Source organism: Myotis myotis, unplaced genomic scaffold (assembly GCF_014108235.1).
Source record: "Myotis myotis isolate mMyoMyo1 unplaced genomic scaffold, mMyoMyo1.p scaffold_m19_p_1, whole genome shotgun sequence".
NCBI lineage: Eukaryota > Metazoa > Chordata > Mammalia > Chiroptera > Vespertilionidae > Myotis > Myotis myotis.
Genome location: NW_023416313.1, coordinates 56,471,966 through 56,492,973, shown reverse-complemented (window position 1 = coordinate 56,492,973; position 21,008 = coordinate 56,471,966). Strand labels below are relative to the sequence as shown.

At 39.3% G+C, this 21,008-nt stretch overlaps 1 protein-coding gene across 10 annotated transcripts in view; it reads left to right on the top strand.

Annotated features, from left to right (window-relative positions):
- Positions 1-2,693: 2,693 nt before the first annotated feature.
- The window catches only part of WDFY3 (WD repeat and FYVE domain containing 3), a 182,118-nt gene continuing 163,803 nt past the window's right edge, over positions 2,694-21,008 (top strand). For all 10 annotated transcript variants that reach the window (XM_036338502.1, XM_036338493.1, XM_036338472.1 and 7 more), the window contains exons 1-2: positions 2,694-2,904; positions 16,744-16,867. In XM_036338502.1, the coding sequence (XP_036194395.1) occupies positions 2,725-2,904; positions 16,744-16,867 (304 nt within the window). In that variant the 5' untranslated portion in view covers positions 2,694-2,724. The remainder of the gene's footprint in view (positions 2,905-16,743; positions 16,868-21,008) is intronic.

Genomic DNA, 21,008 nt, shown 5'->3' with positions numbered 1-21,008 from the left:
TTTAAATATGAACATTGAAGTGCAGACAAAGCAGTGATTCATCAAGCTTGTATGCTTAAGTGTTTCTTGGTAAATTAGGAGAAAGGGAGGCATCTTTTTTTCTATCACTGAGATTATCTGAGTAATTGAGAAATACCTGTAAACCCTTTTAGCTAATTGATACCTATCCTTTTGTATCTGATAAATATTAAATAACGATGGTGCAATAGCTTGATTACATTTAGTCAGTGTTTGTCAATATGTGATCATGTTTTTGTTTTGTTTTTTACTGGGACGAAAGCTGATTATTTTAATGCATATTCTGAAAAATCAAAAAGATTTCTTTCACATTCTAATTGCTACTTGGTACTAAATAATAAATATACTAGAGTCACAGTTTCCAAGAATTCTGTAATTTAAAGTTAGCACATAAACATGAGTAGACTGGGGAAGGCCACTTGAATAGAAGGTAAAGGTCTGGATTCTCATACAATTCCCTTTCATTGTGAAATTTTGAGCAAGTTGTTCTTGTCTTTGGCCTCCCCTAAAGGTAGAATAATCCTATCTTCTGTACACTTGCTTAAGTTGGAATGAGAAACAAAGGAGATGGTCTGAAAGTGCTTTTGAAGGTCTTTACATATAGAGTGATGCTTGACTTTCTTTTTTTAATGATATAGACTCCTTTGAAAGCTGGGGATCTCTTAGAAAAACATTTTTAAAGAATCGGAGGATTGTGAATCTCCTAATCCCTAACCACACACTCTAGATTATGAACTCTGGCTACAGGCTAAGGAAAAAGATCAGAGCTATGCATAATGTAAAATGTTAGCTAATTTACAAACATGTAATTCACTTCAAATTTTGTTTTTGTTCTGGGGATTTTTAGGACTGCACCCACCAGCACATAGTAGGCTATTTGAATGTACTTTTGAAATCTTTTTATTTATATTTGGAGGACTTGCTTATTTTCTAAGAACAGCTTTGAACTGGATTAACTAGTTTGTCATTTTGTAATTCAGAGCTGCCCCCTGGCCTTTGCCTTTGTGTCTAAGCATTCTTCCCTGAGATTGGACCTCTTAGAGTGTATTAAGTGCTTTTTGCACAGCGGTAGCTCAGCATAGACAAGCCATTGGCAGAACTGTAAGCGGAGTGTGTCTTTTTGCTCCTCACCTGTGATGAGTTACATCATGGCCTCCTGTTGCAGTCAGCTACAATGCATAAGCCCATGCCTGTAGCCCAATACAGAGTCACTCAAAATTCTCAAGGGCATGTGTTTAAGATGCTAGTTCTTCTTATAGTTTTTTAAAAAATCAGTAGTCAGATGTTTAGTACAAAAAGCTCTAGCCTTGTAGCAGTCTTTCATTTTTTAAATAAATGACATACTGGCTTATGTGGTTATGTAGCAAGATTTAAAATGAATCCAGTTTATTTCTGCTTTTCCACAGATGAAAAAGCAAATTGCCTTTCTTCCAGATTCTGTGTATCCAGAATGTCTTCCCAGCTTTCCTGAATCCTTTTGTGAGATATCCTGTTTTTGTGTATGAGGTTAGCTAATTGCTGGCACAGTGAGTGGTGGTTGAAAAGGGCTGATGGTGCTTTCTGAAAGCTTAGTATTATTGATTCTGGTATATATTCTAACCCAGTGTCGGTTAACTGCAGCTCTAGCCAGGGATACATTTTATATTATGATGTAGTGCACACAAAAACCCCCTTACTTAAAAAATAGTTATTTATGTACTCTAATATCTTTTGTTATATGTACTTACTATATGTACTCTAATATCTTTTATTTCATTTTAAAAATACTCATTATGGCCCTAACCGGTTTGGCTCAGTGCATAGAGCGTTGGCCTGCGTACTGAAGGGCCCCAGGTTCGATTCCGGTCAAGGGCATGTACCTTGGTTGCGGGCACATCCCCAGTAGGGGATGTGCAGGAGGCAGCTGATTGATGTTTCTCATTGATGTATGTTTCTAACTCTCTATCCCTCTCCCTTCCTCTCTGTAAAAAATCAATAAAATATATTTTTAAAAAAATACTCATCATGACCTACCAAATGAATTAACATGACCTACCAAAGGGCTTCAAGCCACAGTTTGAAAAAGTGGTCTTCCGTTATATAATTTTCAGTCATGTGATTTGTAGAATATATTGGGGATATCATTTTAGTTAAGTTTTATGTATTTTCAAACTATAACCTAAAATAATCTCTTTAGCAGGTACCAAAGTATAATCCTTTATCTAGAAAAAAATATAAATTAAAAATAGAAAAACTATGGTTTTTTTTTGTGTGTGTGTGGATGGAGTTCTTTGTTTGGATGCTTTGAAGTAAGGGTGAACTTTCTGTTCCCTCAATTTTTTACAAGTATTTAGTTATTCAGCAACATATTAATAGTAAGATCTGTGATCCTTTTTTTTTGAACTTGATATGACTAACTGGAAACATTTGCCCAGTTAATGTTTTACATTTAATGGGTTACATTTTATACAAATTGTGTCAAAGCTTGTAGGATAGTTGAGTGCCATAGTTTTAATTTGTCATTTAGGAAGGTGTATCAAAATTATCTTTGCCTTTCTACTTTTTCTTTTTAAAGAAGTAGAAAAAGTATTTTAGTCAGAATTTTCTACTTTTTGACTTGTTATAAGCTCTGCAGGAATGCTTGACCTGATCAAACAATGGCATTTTGACTGTTTCTGGTGAACATCTTTCTGCAGGATTACAAGTGTTGATCACCAGCCCGCCAAGATGAACATGGTGAAGAGGATCATGGGGCGCCCAAGGCAGGAGGAGTGCAGCCCGCAGGACAACGCCTTGGGACTGATGCACCTCCGCCGGCTCTTCACTGAGTTGTGCCATCCTCCTCGGCACATGACTCAGAAGGAACAAGAGGAGAAGCTGTACATGATGCTGCCAGTGTTTAACAGGGTGAGTCCAGGCTGCCAAGCATGTCTTCCAGGACTGGGTGGCACCACCAGAATCTTAAGGTCATAATAAGTCTCAGGTAGGAAAAGTGATAGAATGAGTTAAGTCTTTAAGAAGCTTGATGTTTTCCTTTCTTCCTGTCAGTTTGCTATAAAGTAGTATGACTTGATGTGAGACCTGGTGAAATGAACTCTACTTAGTTCTTACATATAAAAGGAAAACTGAGCATTTTGTAAAAGGTTCCTCTAATGGTTGAGTTTGGGAAGAGGGATAGATTGTAAATTTTCATTTGTTATTTCCATTATTTTTGAAGTGACGGTTTTATTGCACCAAATGGTGCAATTGCCCAAGTGCTCTCTGTACACTTTTAAGGAATCATTTCAGTTTTCTTTCTTGTTTGGCCGGTTTTCTATCAGATTGAAAGAAGATAGTTACAGGCCCTAGAGAGTCTAAATAGTTAGTGTTTTATTGTATTTTATCAAGTTGATACATGCAGCAATCTTGATGGGGATTTTTAAAATAATTTTTAAGTTTTTACCAAAGGTGTACAAGTACATAGGTTAAAAAGTCAAGCAGTTCCGCAGGCTAATAGGTGCCCCACTGCTCTCCACTGCTAATTGCTGCTGCCACTTTTAGCTCTCTCAGCTTTTAAACAACATACTTTTACTGCTTGTTTCTTGATTGTTCAGTCTTAATTAACTTCCTAATGAGGATTATGAAAATTAGCTTTTTTAAATTCCCCATTCCTCCAAACTATAACAAGCATACATACACTCACTGGTACATGCTGCCCTCATCCTTGTCCTTTTCATGTAGTATACATTTGTTTAAACAGTATTTGTGTTTATACTGACTGAATGTGGTGTGAATAGTGATCACAGATGGACCTTATAGTATACCACCATTACTTCCACTCTTGTAGAACTTATTTTCCCCAGACTTCATACTATAACTGTCTCCATTTTTGTCTTTCTCTGTATGCCTCTGTTTCCCTCCCTCCTCATCTCTCTCTCTCTCTTCCCCCCCTCCCCTTTCTTTTTATATCCTCCCCAGGTCTCCTTTCCCCTCTGTCTCCCTATATTTCTCTCCCTTGCCCTAAACTAACTCTTTTAGATTAACCTTATTTTATATTTTTAATTTCCTTGAATACTTTCTTCTATTCTTTTAAAATTGTGCAGTATCTTCTCTCATTCCTCTGAAAATAATAAATTTTTTTCAAAATTTCTTTAACTTCTTACATTGTTATTTTCTTAAAAAATTACTTTTTTCTTTGTATTGTCTTTCATATTAGAGTAGGCTTCAGCTGTGGTGTGATAGTTGTCTACACTTTGATACCTATTTATGTTAAACTAGAGGCCCGGTGCATGAATTTGTGCATGGGTAGGGTCCAGCCACCCACCCTGATGGGGGCCGATTCGGCAGGGCCGGCGAGGGGAGGAGATGCAGGAAGTTGACCATCTGGCCCTGCCCCTGATTGGGGTTGGGGGGCCATCAGGGGTGGGCCGGCTGGGGGTAGGGGCCATGAGATGTTGGCTGGCTGGCCCCGCCCCAAATTGGGGGGTGGGTTGGGGGTGGGGCCGGCCAGGGGGAGGGGCCGTGTGAGGTTGGGTGGGGGGGCAGGCGCAATTGGGGCCCCGATTGGGCCAGTTAGCTACCACAGTGTGCGTCATAGCGACTGGTCATTCCATCGTTCCAGTCACTTGGCTTTTATATATACATATACACATACATACACACACACACATACATAATACACATATACACACACACACACATACACACACATATACACATACATACATACACATATATATACACACACATTGTATAAATAAACATTGTGCCATACATTGTACTATGCACTGGAGTTTCTGAGATAAAACAGTCTAATCTTGTGAAGCTCAAGTATAATGAGGAAGATGAGCATAACATTCTGTGGGAGAAGAGATCAGCACAGAAACAGAGAACACAGCAACAAAGAAAGGTGGTGTTAGAAATGCAGGAGGATAATGTGGCACCCTGGAAAGAGAGTTATCTGAAAGTCTGATGGGATCAAGGAAGGGAAGTCTCCCTCAAGAATGTGATGTGATTCTTGAGTTTTAAAAGAGAAGCATTAGTCAGATTAGTATTAACAGGAATAACTTAACCAAGAATGTAATTCAAGTAAGAAGTTAAAGGATGAGTCAAGGTAAAAAGCAACAAATATTTTAATATGTACCACTGTCTATAAGCAGTCCAAGGAGTTGATTTTAAAAAAAATGTATTATGGTTATTTTTCCTTCCCTTTGTACCCCTCTACCCAGCCCCCACCCCACCCCAGGCCTTCCCCATGCTATTGTCTGTGTCCATGGGTTATGCATATATGCATATATGTTCTTTGGTTAATCTCTTCCCTACCCTCCCTCCCCCTCATCTCTGAGATCTGTCAGTAGGTTCCATGCCTCCATGCCTCTGGCCGTATTTTGTTTGTCAGTTTATTTTGTTGATTAGATTCTCTACATAAGTGAGATCATGCGATATTTGTCTTTCTCTGACTGGCTTATTTTGCTTAGCATAATAATTTCCAGGTCATCCATATTGTCACAAAGGGTAGGAGAGCCTTCTTTTTTATAGCCACATAGTATTTCATTGTGTAAATGTACCATAGCTTTTTTATCCACTCATCTAGTGATGGGCACTTCGGCTTTTTCCAGCTGATTTTATGTCAAGGAAGGGCAAAAAATAAGACTGTCAAGATTGATAGGAGGCATATCATGAGCTAATACTTTTAGTAAGAACTAATACTTTTCTTGGAGGCATGCAGAGCCATCAAAGTATTGTAAGCAATAGAATAAGAGAGTAGAAGGGGCCAAGGCAAGGCTTTCTCCAAGGTTTCTAATTTGAGAAACTGGATGGATGTTTTCCCAATAGCTGAGAAAGAAAGGTTTAGGGCAGTGATGGCGAACCTATGACATGCGTGTCAGAGGTGACACGCGAACTCATTTTTTTGGTTGATTTTTCTTTGTTAAATGGCATTTAAATATATAAGATAAATATCAAAAATATGTCTTTGTTTTACTATGGTTGCAAATATCAAAAAAATTCTATATGTGACACAGCTCCAGAGTTAAGTTAGGGTTTTTCAAAATGCTGACACGCCGAGCTCAAAAGGTTCGCCATCACTGGTTTAGGGGATAGGTTCATTTTGGAGCATGGAGTCTAAATGAATTGTGAGCTTCCCAGGTAGAAATATTCAGTAGACAATTAGAAGGGATTTGGCTGGACACATATTTTTGGGAATAATTGGCAAACCATGGTAAGGTACAGGAGAGATTACACATGGTTCATACTGCCAGCACAAATAGCAGTAAAGGATGAACCATGGATAATATGAATGTTTGGTGAAAGAAGGGGAGCCCAAAAAGGATATAGAAGAGGTGCTGGTCAGTGGCAGTACAAAATGAATCAGGAGAGGGTAGTGATAGCACTTGAGATAAAAGTTGCCAGGAGGAGAGCAGACAACGCTATCATGCATAATAGCGAGACTCAGTAATATGAGGCCTTGAGATTTGCCAGTTGGGAAGTTACTGGAATGGTGAAACCAGAAAGCAGTGAGTGAGTGAATGGGGAATGAGAAGACAGTAAGTATATACTTGGCTTGTAGAAATTTGAAAGAAAAGAGAAGAGATTGGTGGAAGTGAATTTGAGAGTAAAAAAGTGTTTGCTTGTATGTTTCTAGTGTTTTGCCTTGTTTTTAAAGGTAGGAAAGATGCAGACATACTTATAAAGAGAAGGGAAGGGAAAATGTGTAAATTTTCAAGAGAAATAAGAAATAATTGAGGTAGGAGAGCATGGAGTCAGCTGGGTGGTTGAGCCTACAGCTGGAAAAAGAGCTCATCCTATGGGAAAGCATGTGTATTCTGTTGGGTGTGAGTAAGTGGGAAGTTAAATAAGATCTTTCTTAATGACCTCAGTTTCCTGTAGTTATCAACAGAATGTGTGGTCTGTTAAGAGTCTTTTTTTTTTTTAAGATATAGTTTATTGATTTTTTACAAAGAGGAAGGGAGAGGGACAGAGAGTTAGAAACATCGATGAGAGCATCGATCAGCTGCCTCCTGCACACCCCCCACTGGGGATGTGCCCGCAACCAAGGTACATGCCCTTGATCAGAATCGAACCCGGGACCCTTCAGCCCGCAGGCGGATGCTCTATCCACTGAGCCAACTCGGTTAGGGCTGTTAAGAGTCTTAAGGAAGTAGGTTGACTAAGGGACTTAAGGAAATTGTGATGGTTTGGCGTATTAATGAAAGGGAATGAGAAATAGTGGGAAAGGAACATGAAAGAGTATTGAGGGCCCAGTGAAAGTTGGAGATAATAAGTTTGTACTGGATCTTATCCATGCTGGTGTGTGATTTTTCTCTTTCCAGGCATTCAGTAGCCTGTAGAAGTTAGAGAAGGCAGATAGATACACTATTTATTGGGGTTGAGGTTTTGCTGCCCTGGTAAGTAGAAGGAAGGAACATAGTAAGAGAGAGACTAGTTCACATGCCACCTATGGGGTTAGGTAGGATAGGATAGGACTAGAGGATAGAAATATTAATATATTTATTAGAGAATGTTCATTTTTTAATCTATGAAATAAGAGGTAAGAATGATGGATGGAGAAGATGGTGAGAAGGAACGTGAGGAGAGGTGAGGAAACATTTAAAATAGCTCTTTTGAAATTGGAAGAGAGAACTGATTGTGGCCAAACCATTTTTTTCAAGTCCTGTTGAGGTAACCAGCCATTAATTTTGGTTGGAACCAGTTCTTGGAAGTTTTTTTAGTTTAGTTTAGTTTATGTACTATTGGCTGCTGAGTAGTTTAAGGTAATTCCCTTCTCTCAGACTTATGAACATTTACAGAGGTGATAAGTTGAGAATAGTTAGGCCAATTGTAGTTTTATCTATTAGCATAAATTAATAGGTAATGTCCTACATATGTATCTGATGTGTTTCTTTAGTTAGGTTTCTACCGTCAAGTCAAGTGAGTATTAAGAGAGAATAATTGTACCGGTATTTCTTCTTTTAAAGAGTAGATTTTAGATGCTTTAGTGATTATCCTCTGTTAGACTGTTTGACTTAGTTCTCTTGCATTCTAAATTGTCATAAGTCTCATTAACTTTAAATTCTTTCAAATCAAAAGTTTTTAATTGGCTGATTAAAAACACATATACAGTGGGGCCTTGACTTACGAGTTTAATTCGTTCCGTGATGGAGCTCGTAACTCAAATTACTCGTATGTCAAATCTTAAAGTGAACGAGTGAGACACGGATGCTGGGCTGATGTTGTGGCGTTCACTGTGACGTTCGCTGCGCCAACTAGCAGTGGGGTATCTGAAGTTGGCTCATAACCCGAATTTTAGCTCGCAACTCAAAGCAAAAAATTGGCCGAGAGACGGCTCATATCTCGAAAAACTCGTTAGTCGGGACACTCGTAAGTCAAGGCCCCACTGTATATGCCTTGCCTTGCATCTCTAATGTGATTTAAATACCACAAAGGCTCACTTTTCTCTTAACTAATGAAAAGATAGGAAGTTATTTTAATTGTGACCAATTAAAAAATATATATAGATTATTCATTGGATATTCATCATTAAACTAAAAGTGTCCTTAAATAAGCCATCACATCCACTACATTTTGCAGTATATAGCCATATTTATTTAATGTTTGACTATTTAGACATGAACATTCTCTATTAGTAAGAGGTAACTTTGATAAATGCTCATTATGGCTGTAGAGCTCATAGCCATGATTGCTAAATAGGAATGGTACTATTCACTTTTGAGACTTTGCTTGATTTATGCTATTTTTAAAATAAACTATCTTCCTGTTAGACATGGGCATCTATCTCCAGAATTATTTTTAAAATGTTCTCAGTGTTATTTCAGTGTGTGGTTTTTGCCTTTATGAGACGCAGGTTGAGAAATGACATGTGTTGAGTCCTTTTTCTGGGCCAGTTTCACGCTGGGTTCTTCATCTGCCTCCTACGATCTTCATCACAGTCCTGCAAGGAGACTGCTGTCCTCCCTCTCACTGATTCTCTCCCACTGAAAGGTTATCATGCAGTCTGAGAATAGCTGAATAATATTTATCCAGCATTCTTAAAAATAATTAACTTTTAATCCCACAAACAGAAGCTTATAGAAAAAAATACTTGGTTTAAATTTATTTTTTTAAAATACAGTATTTTGATCGTCTAAAAATTAACTGTATTATTAAATGCCTTGGTAGATGTTATACTTTATATTGTGTATTTTAAAATATAACCTTTGCTAATTAGTTGTTATTTTAGAGACTCCCCTAGTTTTTGAATTTACTTCTCCTTTATATTTGAGAAATATCTAAGTTGAAAACAGTGTCTTTTTTTTAGTCGCTCACAGGTGACCTTTACTTTTTTGTTACTGTTGTTAATCCTCACCCAAGGATATTTTTGCCATGGATTTTCAGAGAGTGGAAGGGTGGGGTAGAGACACACAGAGAGAAATATTAATGTGAGAGAGACACATCGATTGGTTTCCTCCTGCAAGCGCCTGACCAGGGCTGGGGATGGAGCCTGCAACCGAGGTACATGCCCTTGACTGGAATCAAGCCCAGGACCTTCAGTCTAACACTCTATTCACTGAGCCAAATTGGCTAGTTTGCAGTGGTCAGCAAACTCATTAGTCAACAGAGCCAAATATCAACAGTACAATGACTGAAATTTCTTTTGAGAGCCAAATTTTTTAAACTTAAACTATATAGGTAGGTACATTGTTATTAACTTAATTAGGGTACTCCTAGGCGGGCCTTTGCTAAAAATGTCCTCAATTTAATTGAGGTACGTTCGATGAGGTCGACCCCTTCCAACTCTCCTATCCACACTCGTCTTGTATACTTGTTGCGTCTATTTCTTTTCGTTCATCCTCTCTATATGTCCAAACCATCTCAACATACCTTTCTCAAATCCTCAACACTACATCTTCTTTCACTCCACAATGTTCCCTTAAAATTAACTTAATAAACTTTTCTTTTTTTTTTTTTTTTTAATATATTTTATTGATTTTCCACAGAGAGGAAGGGAGAGAGATAGAGAGTTAGAAACATCGATGAGAGAGAAACATCGATCAGCTGCCTCCTGCACATCTCCTACTGGGGATGTGCCCGCAACCCAGGTACATGCCCTTGACCGGAATCGAACCTGGGACCCTTCAGTCCGCAGGCCGACGCTCTATCCACTGAGCCAAACCGGTTTCGGCAATAAACTTTTCTTAAAGTTTTTAAGTCAACTTCGCACTGTATGTGCGCGCCCGCACATGGTATTTTGTGGAAGAGCCACACTCAAGGGGCCAAAGAGCCGCATGTGGCTCGCGAGCCGCCGTTTGCCGACCACTGGGCTAGGGCATGACCTTTACTTTTTAAATTGTTGGCTTTAGAGCAGTGGTTCTCAAGCTTCCTAATGCCGCGACCCTTTAACACAGTTCCTCATGTTGTGGTGACCCCCAACCATAAAATTATTTTTGTTGCTACTTCATAACTGTAATTTTGCTACTGTTATGAGTTGTAATGTAAATATCTGATATGCAGGATGTATTTTCATTGTTACAAATTGAACATAATTAAAGCATAGTGATTAATCACAAAAACAATATGTAATTATATATGTGTTTTCCCGGTGGTCTTAGATGACCCCTGTGAAAGGGTTGTTTAACCCCCAGAGGGTTCGTGACCCACAGGTTGAGAATCGCTGCTTTAGAGGAAGGATACTCAAGTTTAGAACCAAATGAGAGCTAGATCAGGAGTCAAAAAGGGAACTATTTACATGTATACAGCTTTTCTACTCATTACTTAATACCAATACAGTTGACATTGGAGACTAGATCTGTCCAACAAAGGGTTAAATTTACCCTTGAAATAGTTATTTTTACCTACCCAGTTGCTAGAAGAACTGGACAGTGGCAGGCCACACTCGGAGCAGAGGAGAGTGCGTGTTCTCATGAGGCAGGCATATCCCAGAAGGAGAGGAAGGCACTGAGGGAAGCATTCTCAGTTTTTTTCCCCTAAGTTGGTGACCTTCTGAGAAACAAGAAGAGTGTAACATAAATGTTTCCCTAAGTATTTATATTAATTGGTAGGAAATCTTAGCTCATTTATAAGATAAAATAACACAATTACATCTTCATTGTAAATTTTTAAAATCTGTTTTATATTGCAGTTATTTATTAGTCGTACTGTGTAACTTAATTTTAGATATGACATATATTGTATTTAGGGGGGGGAAAGACACCATTTTAGAAAACTGTCCAAATTCCAACTCCTTTTACTAGTTATATTTAATAAATTTTTACGTAATAGCTTCATTCTGCAGCAAGTACATATTAAGCTTCTACTTTATGCATGCCATTAGATAACACCATTAAATTTGTTCTCCCCGAGTATTCCAGAAATATTTAGTTGAGGTATCAGGAAATTTTCTGAAATTTATGTAGATGGATATTAAAAATGATCCTTATAAAAATAAGTCAAGCCATGCTATTCTCCCCTTAAGGTGAACATTGTAAAGTGACAATGATAGGATTCACGTGAAGTTTAATTTAGACAATATGGTACTGAGTGATTAAAGAACATGGCTTAGAATCAGACAGACTAGTTTTAAATCTGGCTCCACCACCACCTGTCTTAACTTGTTTAACTTCTCCAACCCTTACTTTTTCTTATCTGTGAAATGGGGATCCTGTATAAGATTTTATGAGATTTAAATGACATTACAGGTCAAGTATTTGAATACTGCTAGGCACATGGTAAATGATCATTATACGGTAATAAAAATAATATTATTACCTCACCTGAGGATATTTTTTCCTTTGATTTTCTTTTTTTAGAGAGAGTGGAAGGGAGGGAGAGAGAAAGATGAAAGAGAAAGATGAAAGAGACACATTGATTGGTTGCCTTCCACATGCTCCCCAACTAGTGCAGGGATTGAACCTGAAACCCTTCAGGTGCATGGGCCCTCAGGACGCTCTCACCACTTGGTAATTATTTTTATTGCATTTGCTAGAAGGCGTTTTTGTTCCTTAGTGCTGTTTTTATTTTCATCTGAGTTGTGAACATAACATATCTCTTTGGAATCATCCTTTCTGAGTTGAATACATTACCTACCAATCTCTTGCTCAACTCTCTCCCTTGACAGATGAAGGAACCACAAAAATTTGACCAGTAGTCACTGAGGCCAAGCAGAATTCAAGCCTCCTGACTACCAGCTCCATTCTCCACCCTTTGTGGCACACGTTTAAGTACATGATTGAAGCACTGTATATATTTTTTTAAATGCCACTATTTGTGCAAGGGTGCATACATACCTAATATTTTTAGATTTAATTATTGAAATCACAAAAATTCTCTTTCCTTTGCTACCTTATGTATTTAGTATTATCTAAAACTAGGGGCCCGGTGCAAGAAATTCGTGCACTGGGGGGCGGGGGTGTCCCTCAGCCCAGCTTGCCCCCGCTCATATACTGGGAGTCCTCAGGGGATATCCTACTGACGGCTTAGGCCCACTCCCTGCTCCCCTTGGAGCTGGCTTCGCCCCTGCCCCCTCCGATCACTGGCTCTGCCCCTCGCCCCCCCCCCCCACCTCCCCCACCACACCTGCCTGGCCAACAGGCCTGGACACTTCAGCAGTGGGGCTGAGGGGACTGGGTGCTGCCATCTTTGTGACAGAATGGCGGAGTGATGGTTAATTTGCATATTACTATTTTATTATGTAGGATGTCAGATTTATGTTTTAGTCCCTGTACCTGTCCAGCCTTATCTTGTACCATTTCCTCTCTCATTCAAAACATTCTAACCTCACCAGCCTTTTGATGCCTCACCCACCCTAATGTCATGTCCACCCTGAGGTCTCAGCACAACTCTTCTCACTACCCAGAGCTCTTTCTTCGTGGCCCTTTGAATTGTGACACTTTCTCTGCATTCGGTGTCATCCTTCACATCAGTGCCACTCAGAGAGGCCTTTACTGATAACTTCTCCCCACTCTAGGCAGTCCCTTTCAGTTACCTGTCTACTTCCTTTATAATGCACCACTGTCTAATATAATTTTCATTTTTCAATTAACTTGTTTAATGTTTGTCTCCTGTACTAAAATATGAACTCCATGAACACAGGAATCATATATGTTTTATTTACCGTGGTATTTACAACTCTTTATTTACCATGGTATTCATGACTCCTAATATTGCCTGACATATTTAGGAGATCGGTAAATATTTATGACTGAATAACTGACAGAATGAATCAGTCAGTAGTGTTAGATCACTAGACTAAAAGTTGTTTATGTCATTTCAGATTAGCAAATAAGGCTTAGTTTTTGAACAGCATATTATTCAACCAGCATGAAGACTGCCTGAATAAACCATATCTTTATATCTTCTAAGACATGATCTATTTATTTTATGAAGTTGTCTTAATGCTTAGAAACAAAATAGATATTAATTCTTAGGAGCAAAATATACATAAATATATTCTTGGTAATGGAAATGTTTACCTACTTTATATATAAATAAGTTTCACAAAAGGCCAAATAATTGCCTGAGCAAAATGTACAATCCTATCTAATAAAAGAGAAACATGGTAATTAGGGTACGACCGCGACCCTTCCCATTGGCTGATCAGGGCGATATGCAAATTAACTGCCAGCCAAGATGGCGGCCGGCAGCCAGGCAGCTTGAAACTAACATGAGGCTTGCTTGCTTCAGTGACGGAGGACTCCAACGTTCCCCACCTGCCGCTGCAGGCCTCTGAGCTGCAACTCTAAGCAACTATGTTACAAATATAAAAGCTAAACAAAACCCCAGAAACCTGCTTTAGTTGCCGGGCTTCAGCCAGCAGGATCGCAACATTGTTTCAAATACAGAAGGTAAACAAAGGCCAGAAACCTGCTTTCAGCAGCGGAGGCCTAAGAGCTGGAGCCAAGCCTCAAAGCTAAAGCTGGCACAGAATTAAATAAAAAAAGAAAAAAAGGAGCGGTTGGGAGCTTCAGTCACCTGCCAGCCTGAAAACAGCCCAAAGCCCCTCACCCAGACTGGCCAGGCACCCCAGTGGGGACCCCCACCCTGAAGGGTGTGTGACCAGCTGCAAACAGCCATCATCCCCTCACACAGGCTGGCCAGGCACCCCAGTGGAGACCCCCACCCTGATCCAGGACACCCTTCAGGGCAAACCAGCCGGCACCCACCCGTGCACCAGGCTTCTATCCTATATAGTAAAAGGGTAATATGCCTCCCAGCACCGGGATCAGCAGAGCCGTGAGGCCTCCTGGCACCGGGATCAGCGTGACAGGGGCAGTGCCCAAACCCCCGATCGCCCTGTGGCTCTGTGTGTGACAGGGGGCGGGGCCACAACCTCCCTATCCACCCTGCTCTGTTCATGACAGGGGAAGGCGCCCCAATCCGCCCTTCTCTGTGCATGACAGGGGAAGGCACCCCAACTCCCCAATCGGCCCTGCTCTGAGCCCGACCAGGGGCTGCATCTAGGGATTGGGCCTGCCCTCTGCCACCCGGGAGCAGGCCTAAGCCAGCAGGTCGTTATCTCCTGAGGGGTCCCAGACTGCGAGAGGGCACAGGCCGGGCTGAGGGACCCCCTCCACCCCCCCAAGTGCACTAATTTTTGTGCACCGGGCCTCTAGTTGTTTTATAAACACCTTTATTAAACAGTTACATACTCATCTCTGAATTGAAGTAAAAATGGCTATTCAAGCATGTGTCATTGTTTAGCTTCTCAATTTCTAATGTATCTGCCGTTTGTGTGTTAAAGAATGTGGGTCTTATTTAACAACACACAGGTTAACTGTAAGCATGCAACAGTTATCAAAATCTTATAAGAAAAACAATTTACTGAGATTTTGATAAAGACTGATTATTTGTTCTTTGAGATAATTTACAATTACTCCTGTGACAAGTTAGTGAAGAGACTTATAAACAACAAAAGTACACCCTGTAGAATTGAATTATTGTGTTCCTGGTGTGTGGTTGGTGCCATTTTTTAATTTTTATTTTTGTACTTTCAGTTCAATTTGAGAGAGGTTATAAGAAACAAAGTATCTATTGTAAAGATGTAAGAAACACTTCTGTTACAAGGATATTACATTATAAGTTATATACTTTTATTAGGCTCCTTGGAAGAAAAATTTTATAGTATGAAGAATAGAGGTACTTCCTTAAATACATATTTTTCTTTCCTAAGGACATTGTGAACCATATAATTGACTAGGTTTTCTCTTTTGTGTATCTAAGCCAAATTCATGACTAAAACATGGCAAATATAGAGGTCTTTTGTTTTAGATTTTTATTTAATCTATTTTCTAGTCCATTACCTAGTCTTGGTCTTTTATTTGCTTGTTTTTGTTTTATTTCTTTTTTACAATTAGTTTATATTCTCATGTTATAGTTTGTGTCCTTCATTGCTAAGGGACCTAAATTTCCTCTGGAATTTGGTTTTGGGGACAGGCAGCATATAAATGAACAGTCATATTTAGGGAACATCCTTATAAAAGGCAGGGTGGTAGCTTGGTAGGTAGTACAAAAATGAGTGAGGTAGGTTTCATCCCTTTGTAGTCATATATGAACAGATAAGAATACAAAACAGTGTGCAGTTGGTATTGCAATAGAGAACTATTATACTTTTAAAAGACACAGAATTTCCTTTTAGTTATAAAGAACATTTGTTGAAACAATATTTTATGATACACCTAGTTATAAAGCCATTATAGTACCATTTCTTTTCCTATGACAGTCCATCCAGTTTCATTTTCTTTTCAGTCCTCACCTGAGGATATGTTTATTTTTGGGGTTTTTTTAAATTGATTTTTAGAGAAAGAGGCAGGGGGAGAGAGAGAATGAGAGAGACATCAATGTGAGAGAAACATTGATCAGTTGCTTCCTGGTCGCACCCACAACCTAGGTATGTGCTCTGACCTGGAAGTGAACCCACAACCCACAGGATGATGCTCCAACCACCTGAGCCAACCAGCCAGGGCCCGGGTTTCCTTTTCTTATATTCTTTGCTGAACAAATATCTTGAAGAACTATTTATTCCAAAATTCATTTGTCTTAGGTTTTTTAAAAAAATAAATAAATAAAATGTATCTCATCACCCAAATACCACTCATGGAATTGAGAAACAAAAAGTACTTCAGAAGAAAAAGCTTTTCCCTTTGAATAATGGAAAGAAGAAGCAGTCCATCAAAAAGGTGTGACTTAATCCATGCTGGGAAGATTCGGACATACTGAGATGGGGTAGATTCATGAGCCTTTCATTCATTCTCTCTGTTCTAGTCTTTTTCCGAACAGTCGTGCTTTGGTGATTATTGTGGTTAGATTCAGAAATTCTGAGATAAAATTCAAAATTCATTCAAGGTCAATGAATTCTATATTTAGCCTAGAACTTAGTAATACTAGATAAGTCTCTGCTTTGCACCATCTGATGTTATCTGTGAACGATCCAAGAACCTTACCTCTAAATTCTTAACTTAGATTTCTTCAGAGAAACATTAGTTCTTCTAAAGCTCCTAAAGTAGATTGATTCAAATTATATAGATAACTAGTCTTTGGCTTTTAGATTTCATTTATTTAATCATTCATTCAACAAATTAATATGTATAAGGAAATGTGGCTAGATGTGATTTATTGAAAGAGTTGTATTTTTAAACATGTTTTTCAGATTCAAAGAAACTGTTTAAGCATACTTTTTTTTACTTGATTTTCAAGTCATATCACACTTTGAAATGCACAGAATAAAAGGAAAAAGTTAACAATGCTTCATTAAAATTGTTTTTTTCTTATCTATAGGTCTTTGGAAATGCTCCGCCAAATACAATGACAGAAAAATTTTCTGATCTTCTGCAGTTCACAACACAAGTCTCACGATTGATGGTAACAGAAATTCGAAGGAGAGCATCAAACAAATCTACAGGTATTATTGCAGAAACCAGCAAAACCTGACTTATTTGAATTGACAGTTTGGTAAAAGTGCTATTAAAATGAAATAAAAATTGACCTGCTTCTAGGCACAGGGGTTTCAATTACCCATCTCATTCATGTTCTTATAGACACATTCTTCTCTTGGTTTCAACATCTTCTAATTTTAAGTTTAGTTTTATGAAGGCTACTTTTCTTGGACCACTGCCATACCTCCCCAACCCTTTCAACTATACTCTTTTTCTTCTGAACAAAGTCCAAATTCTTAACATGACATTTAAGGCAAACCCAGAATCGGGATATGTATTAAGTCATACCTTTTTGGATTAAGTCACACCTTTTTGATAGAATGTTTCTTATTTCCCTTACTCAAAGAAAAAACTTTCTCTTCTGAACTACTTTTTGTTTCTCAAATTTGTGAGTGATATTTGGGTATGTGTCTTTATTTCCTACTAGAGGCCCAGTGCACAAAATTCATGCACGGGTGGGATCCCTCCACCTGGCTAGTGATCAGGGCCCATCAGGGCCATCTCACCCAGTCCCTATCGGGGCTGGTGTCCAAGGAGGGGCCATGGGAGGGCTCTAGGGTGTGTCCAGCCCCATCTTACCCTGTCCTGATTGGTTGGACCCCAGCAGCAAGCTAACTTACCTTTTGGAGCATCTGCCCCCAGGTGGTCAGTGCACGTCATAGCGACCAGTCAGTCGACCACTCGGTTGGACACAGCATATTAGGCTTTTATATATATAGACTAGAGGCCCAGTGTGAGGAGGCGCCCCACCTCCTGCCTCCTCTCAAGGCCACCATTGTGTGCTTTGCTGTGCACGCAGCCTCCTGTTGATTGGTCGTTATGGCATGACGACCAATGACCATTAGCATATTAGCTCTTTATTATATAGGATTGTAACTCACGGTGCAGAATACTCGGCATGCACTGTCCCTCCAGCCCCTGGTCTTGGGAGACCTCATGTCCTTCTAAGGCTCTGCTCACCCTCTTCAGCTGCCACACGAAGTAAATTGCATCGTGTGCATAGAAACCCTTTGCAGACTCCATGGGTGTCTTTACTTCCCTGCAGTTCCAATTACCCCAACTTAAGGAGAGACACCTCATCAGGTAACACCCCTGCTCAGCCTACTGCAGTGGTTTTAAATAGACCATGGGTTGCCCTATGGTTTGGCTCAGTGGATAGACCCATGGCCTGCGGACTGAAGGGTCCTGGGTTTGATTCCGGTTAAGGGCACATTCCTAGGTTGCGGGCTGAATCCCCAGTAGGGGGCGTACGGGAAGCAGCATATCGATTCTCTCTCATCATTGATGTTTCTATCTCTCCCTCTGCCTTCCTGTCTGAAATCAATAAAAATATATTAATAAATATAAAAGTAAATAGGCCATGAATCAAACATCACTGTTCTCCATCCATCCAGTTCTCTCACACTCTCCTTTGTCTTCACGCCCCCCTCCCCACCCCCCACACACACTCTGCTGGGGTCCGTAAAATGGGGGCTTCTGCACAGCCCTCCTTCCCCACCCATCTCTGTCCCCAGTGCTTTGGGTCTCTCCCTCCCTTCCCTCCATCTAACTTGGTGGGCCCTTCTCTGCCCCCTCCTCCTGGGACCTCCTGTCTGCAGCCTCCCAGTGTGTGTCATAGCGACTGGTTGATCGGTTGAATTCCCAGCAGAAATCTGGTCAAGGGGAAAATTTTCATATTAGGCTTTTATTATATAGGATTAGACCATAAACTGTTTACGTAACCTACAATATTTACCCCAGTGCTTTACATTCACTAGGCTTTTTATGAATGCTGCCTGAATACTATTTTTATTCATAGTTATTAGGTTATTTTAAACTTTGTAAAGTACCTTTCTTTTTACTTAAGATTAAAATAAGCTTTCTTGATTTTAATTACAATTAGCAATTTAAATCATTTTCTAAGTTAGCATTGTTTGAGGGATTTTATCTTAATTTTGTTATTTTATGGTTTTTTTTAATGGTTGTTTGACAGCTTTCTTCTTATGGAAACATACTGAGAAATTGATTTTCTGTTTTTAACATCTCTTTGGGGAAATCATTTCTCTTTTCAACCCATCGAATTATTTTTTTCAGTAGTAACAGTAATTTGTTATAAAATATTTTTAAATATTCTTTATTTTTATTAAAATTAAGCACATAGTTATAACATTCAAATGGTTAAAAGATTTATTAAAAACAGCATCTTTCTTACATTATCCTGGTTCATCCCCATTTCTCCCTCTTGAGAGGCAATCATTTTTTAACACTTAACTTTTTTTAAGTATTTACCTCTGTATCTCTAAATAAATAACATTTGCAGTATGTGCCCTTGATTTTTCACATTTAGATCCTGTCTTCTGACTTTTCACAAGAGAATGAGACCTTTATGCTCTTAAGCTTACCCCCATTACTCTTACAGTTACTTTCTATACCCCTCCAACATTGCTTTGTCATAATTTTTATCAGATCAGTATTCATTATTGTGACTATGAAAACACTGTTCTAAGTTGAGCCATGTGGTATACTATGGCTCTTGGAAACTTCTCTCCCACCTCCATCAGAGTTAATAATTGACTTTTTTTTACTAGTTTCTACATTTTTATTACACATTCATGCCTACTTCCATTTCTTCTGAATCTCCCCTCAATATGATTGAAGACATCAGATAGACCGTCAGTTTCATCTTCTTGCAAATCGCTTTTCCAGAACCATCTGTCCTGCTTTAAATCTGTAGTAGGTGCTCTTCAGCCAGCTGCCCAGGTGTTATTTCACCTCTCCCCTCACATCGTCCTGGATGCCTTTCCACCTCTGTAAGATAGAGCCTCTGTTTTCTGAGTTTCGTGTCATCTTTTTCTCAAATAGCAGCTTCCTGAGAAAGGATGCAGGGGAATTATTTTTGGTTTTGAGGTTGTTGTTTTTCTTTGTTTGTTTTTAAAGAAATGCCATGAGTGAAAATTTCTTTGACTCTGCTGGATGTGTTCTTTCCTCTTCACTAGGGAAAGTGATGCCTTAGGCTGACAACCTTTTCAGATACCAGGGCTCGGTACCATCCCATCATGTCATCTAATGGTGGCTTTGTTTTATGCTCTTAAGCTTATCACCGTTACTCTTCCTCTTACAGTAGAAAGGGGACACATGAGAAACCAGGGTCAACAGGAAGGAGGCACAGGTCCACCACCTTCATTATCTCACAGAAAAATGTGCTTAGGAGGTTCTCACACACCCCCACCCACCCACCCCAGTCCTAAAGTACAAACGTGAATGCAGTCTTATCAGCGAAGAAACATACAGGCTGCTTGTGATCTTGTCTCTTTGAGTGCTTGTTGGATGTTTATAGGAGTGTTTGAGAATAGTAGCTGTTTAGCCCCAGAGAACTTTGGAGCCAGTCGAAGTTACAGGCCCTCCTACCAGCGGGAGGAAGCTACCAGTATTATGGGAAGTTGTGCTTGGGGGCAGCATCTCTGGGGACATGGTCAGTGAAGGGGGTCTTAGCTAGGTCCTTCTCCAGGCAGCCAGGATCATATTGGGAAATCTTGCAGTTTGCATTATATATGTGTCCTCCTTTTAGTAGGTATCAGATTCTCAGTTGAAAATAAATTTTCCCCCCAGAATTTAAAAATCACTTCATCATATTCTGCATTTCTATACTGCTATTGGGAAATCTGAGGCTCCCTAGATAAATGATTATTTTTCTATGCCATATTTTTTTTCTTTAGAAACATTTAGGGTCCTCTTTTGGGCTTTCCTGTTCTAAAATTTTATTATAACATGTCTTTGAGTAGACCTATATTTATCCATTATGCTGATTACTCATTGGACTCTTATTAATAAATCTGGGAATGCATATCCTTTAATTTTGGGAAAGTTTCATGAATTGCTTTTATATAATAATATCCTTCCCTCTATTTTCCCTTTCTAATCAGGTATATCCCTAAGACACACACACACACACACACACACACACACACATTCTCTCTCTCTTTCTCATTTTCTTTTTTTTTTAATCTATTTTTATTGATTTCAGAGAGGAAGGGAGAGGGAGTGATAGAAGCATCAATGATGAGAAAAAATCATTGATCAGCTGCTTCCTGCAGTGCCCACACTGGGGGACAAGCCGGCAACCCTGGC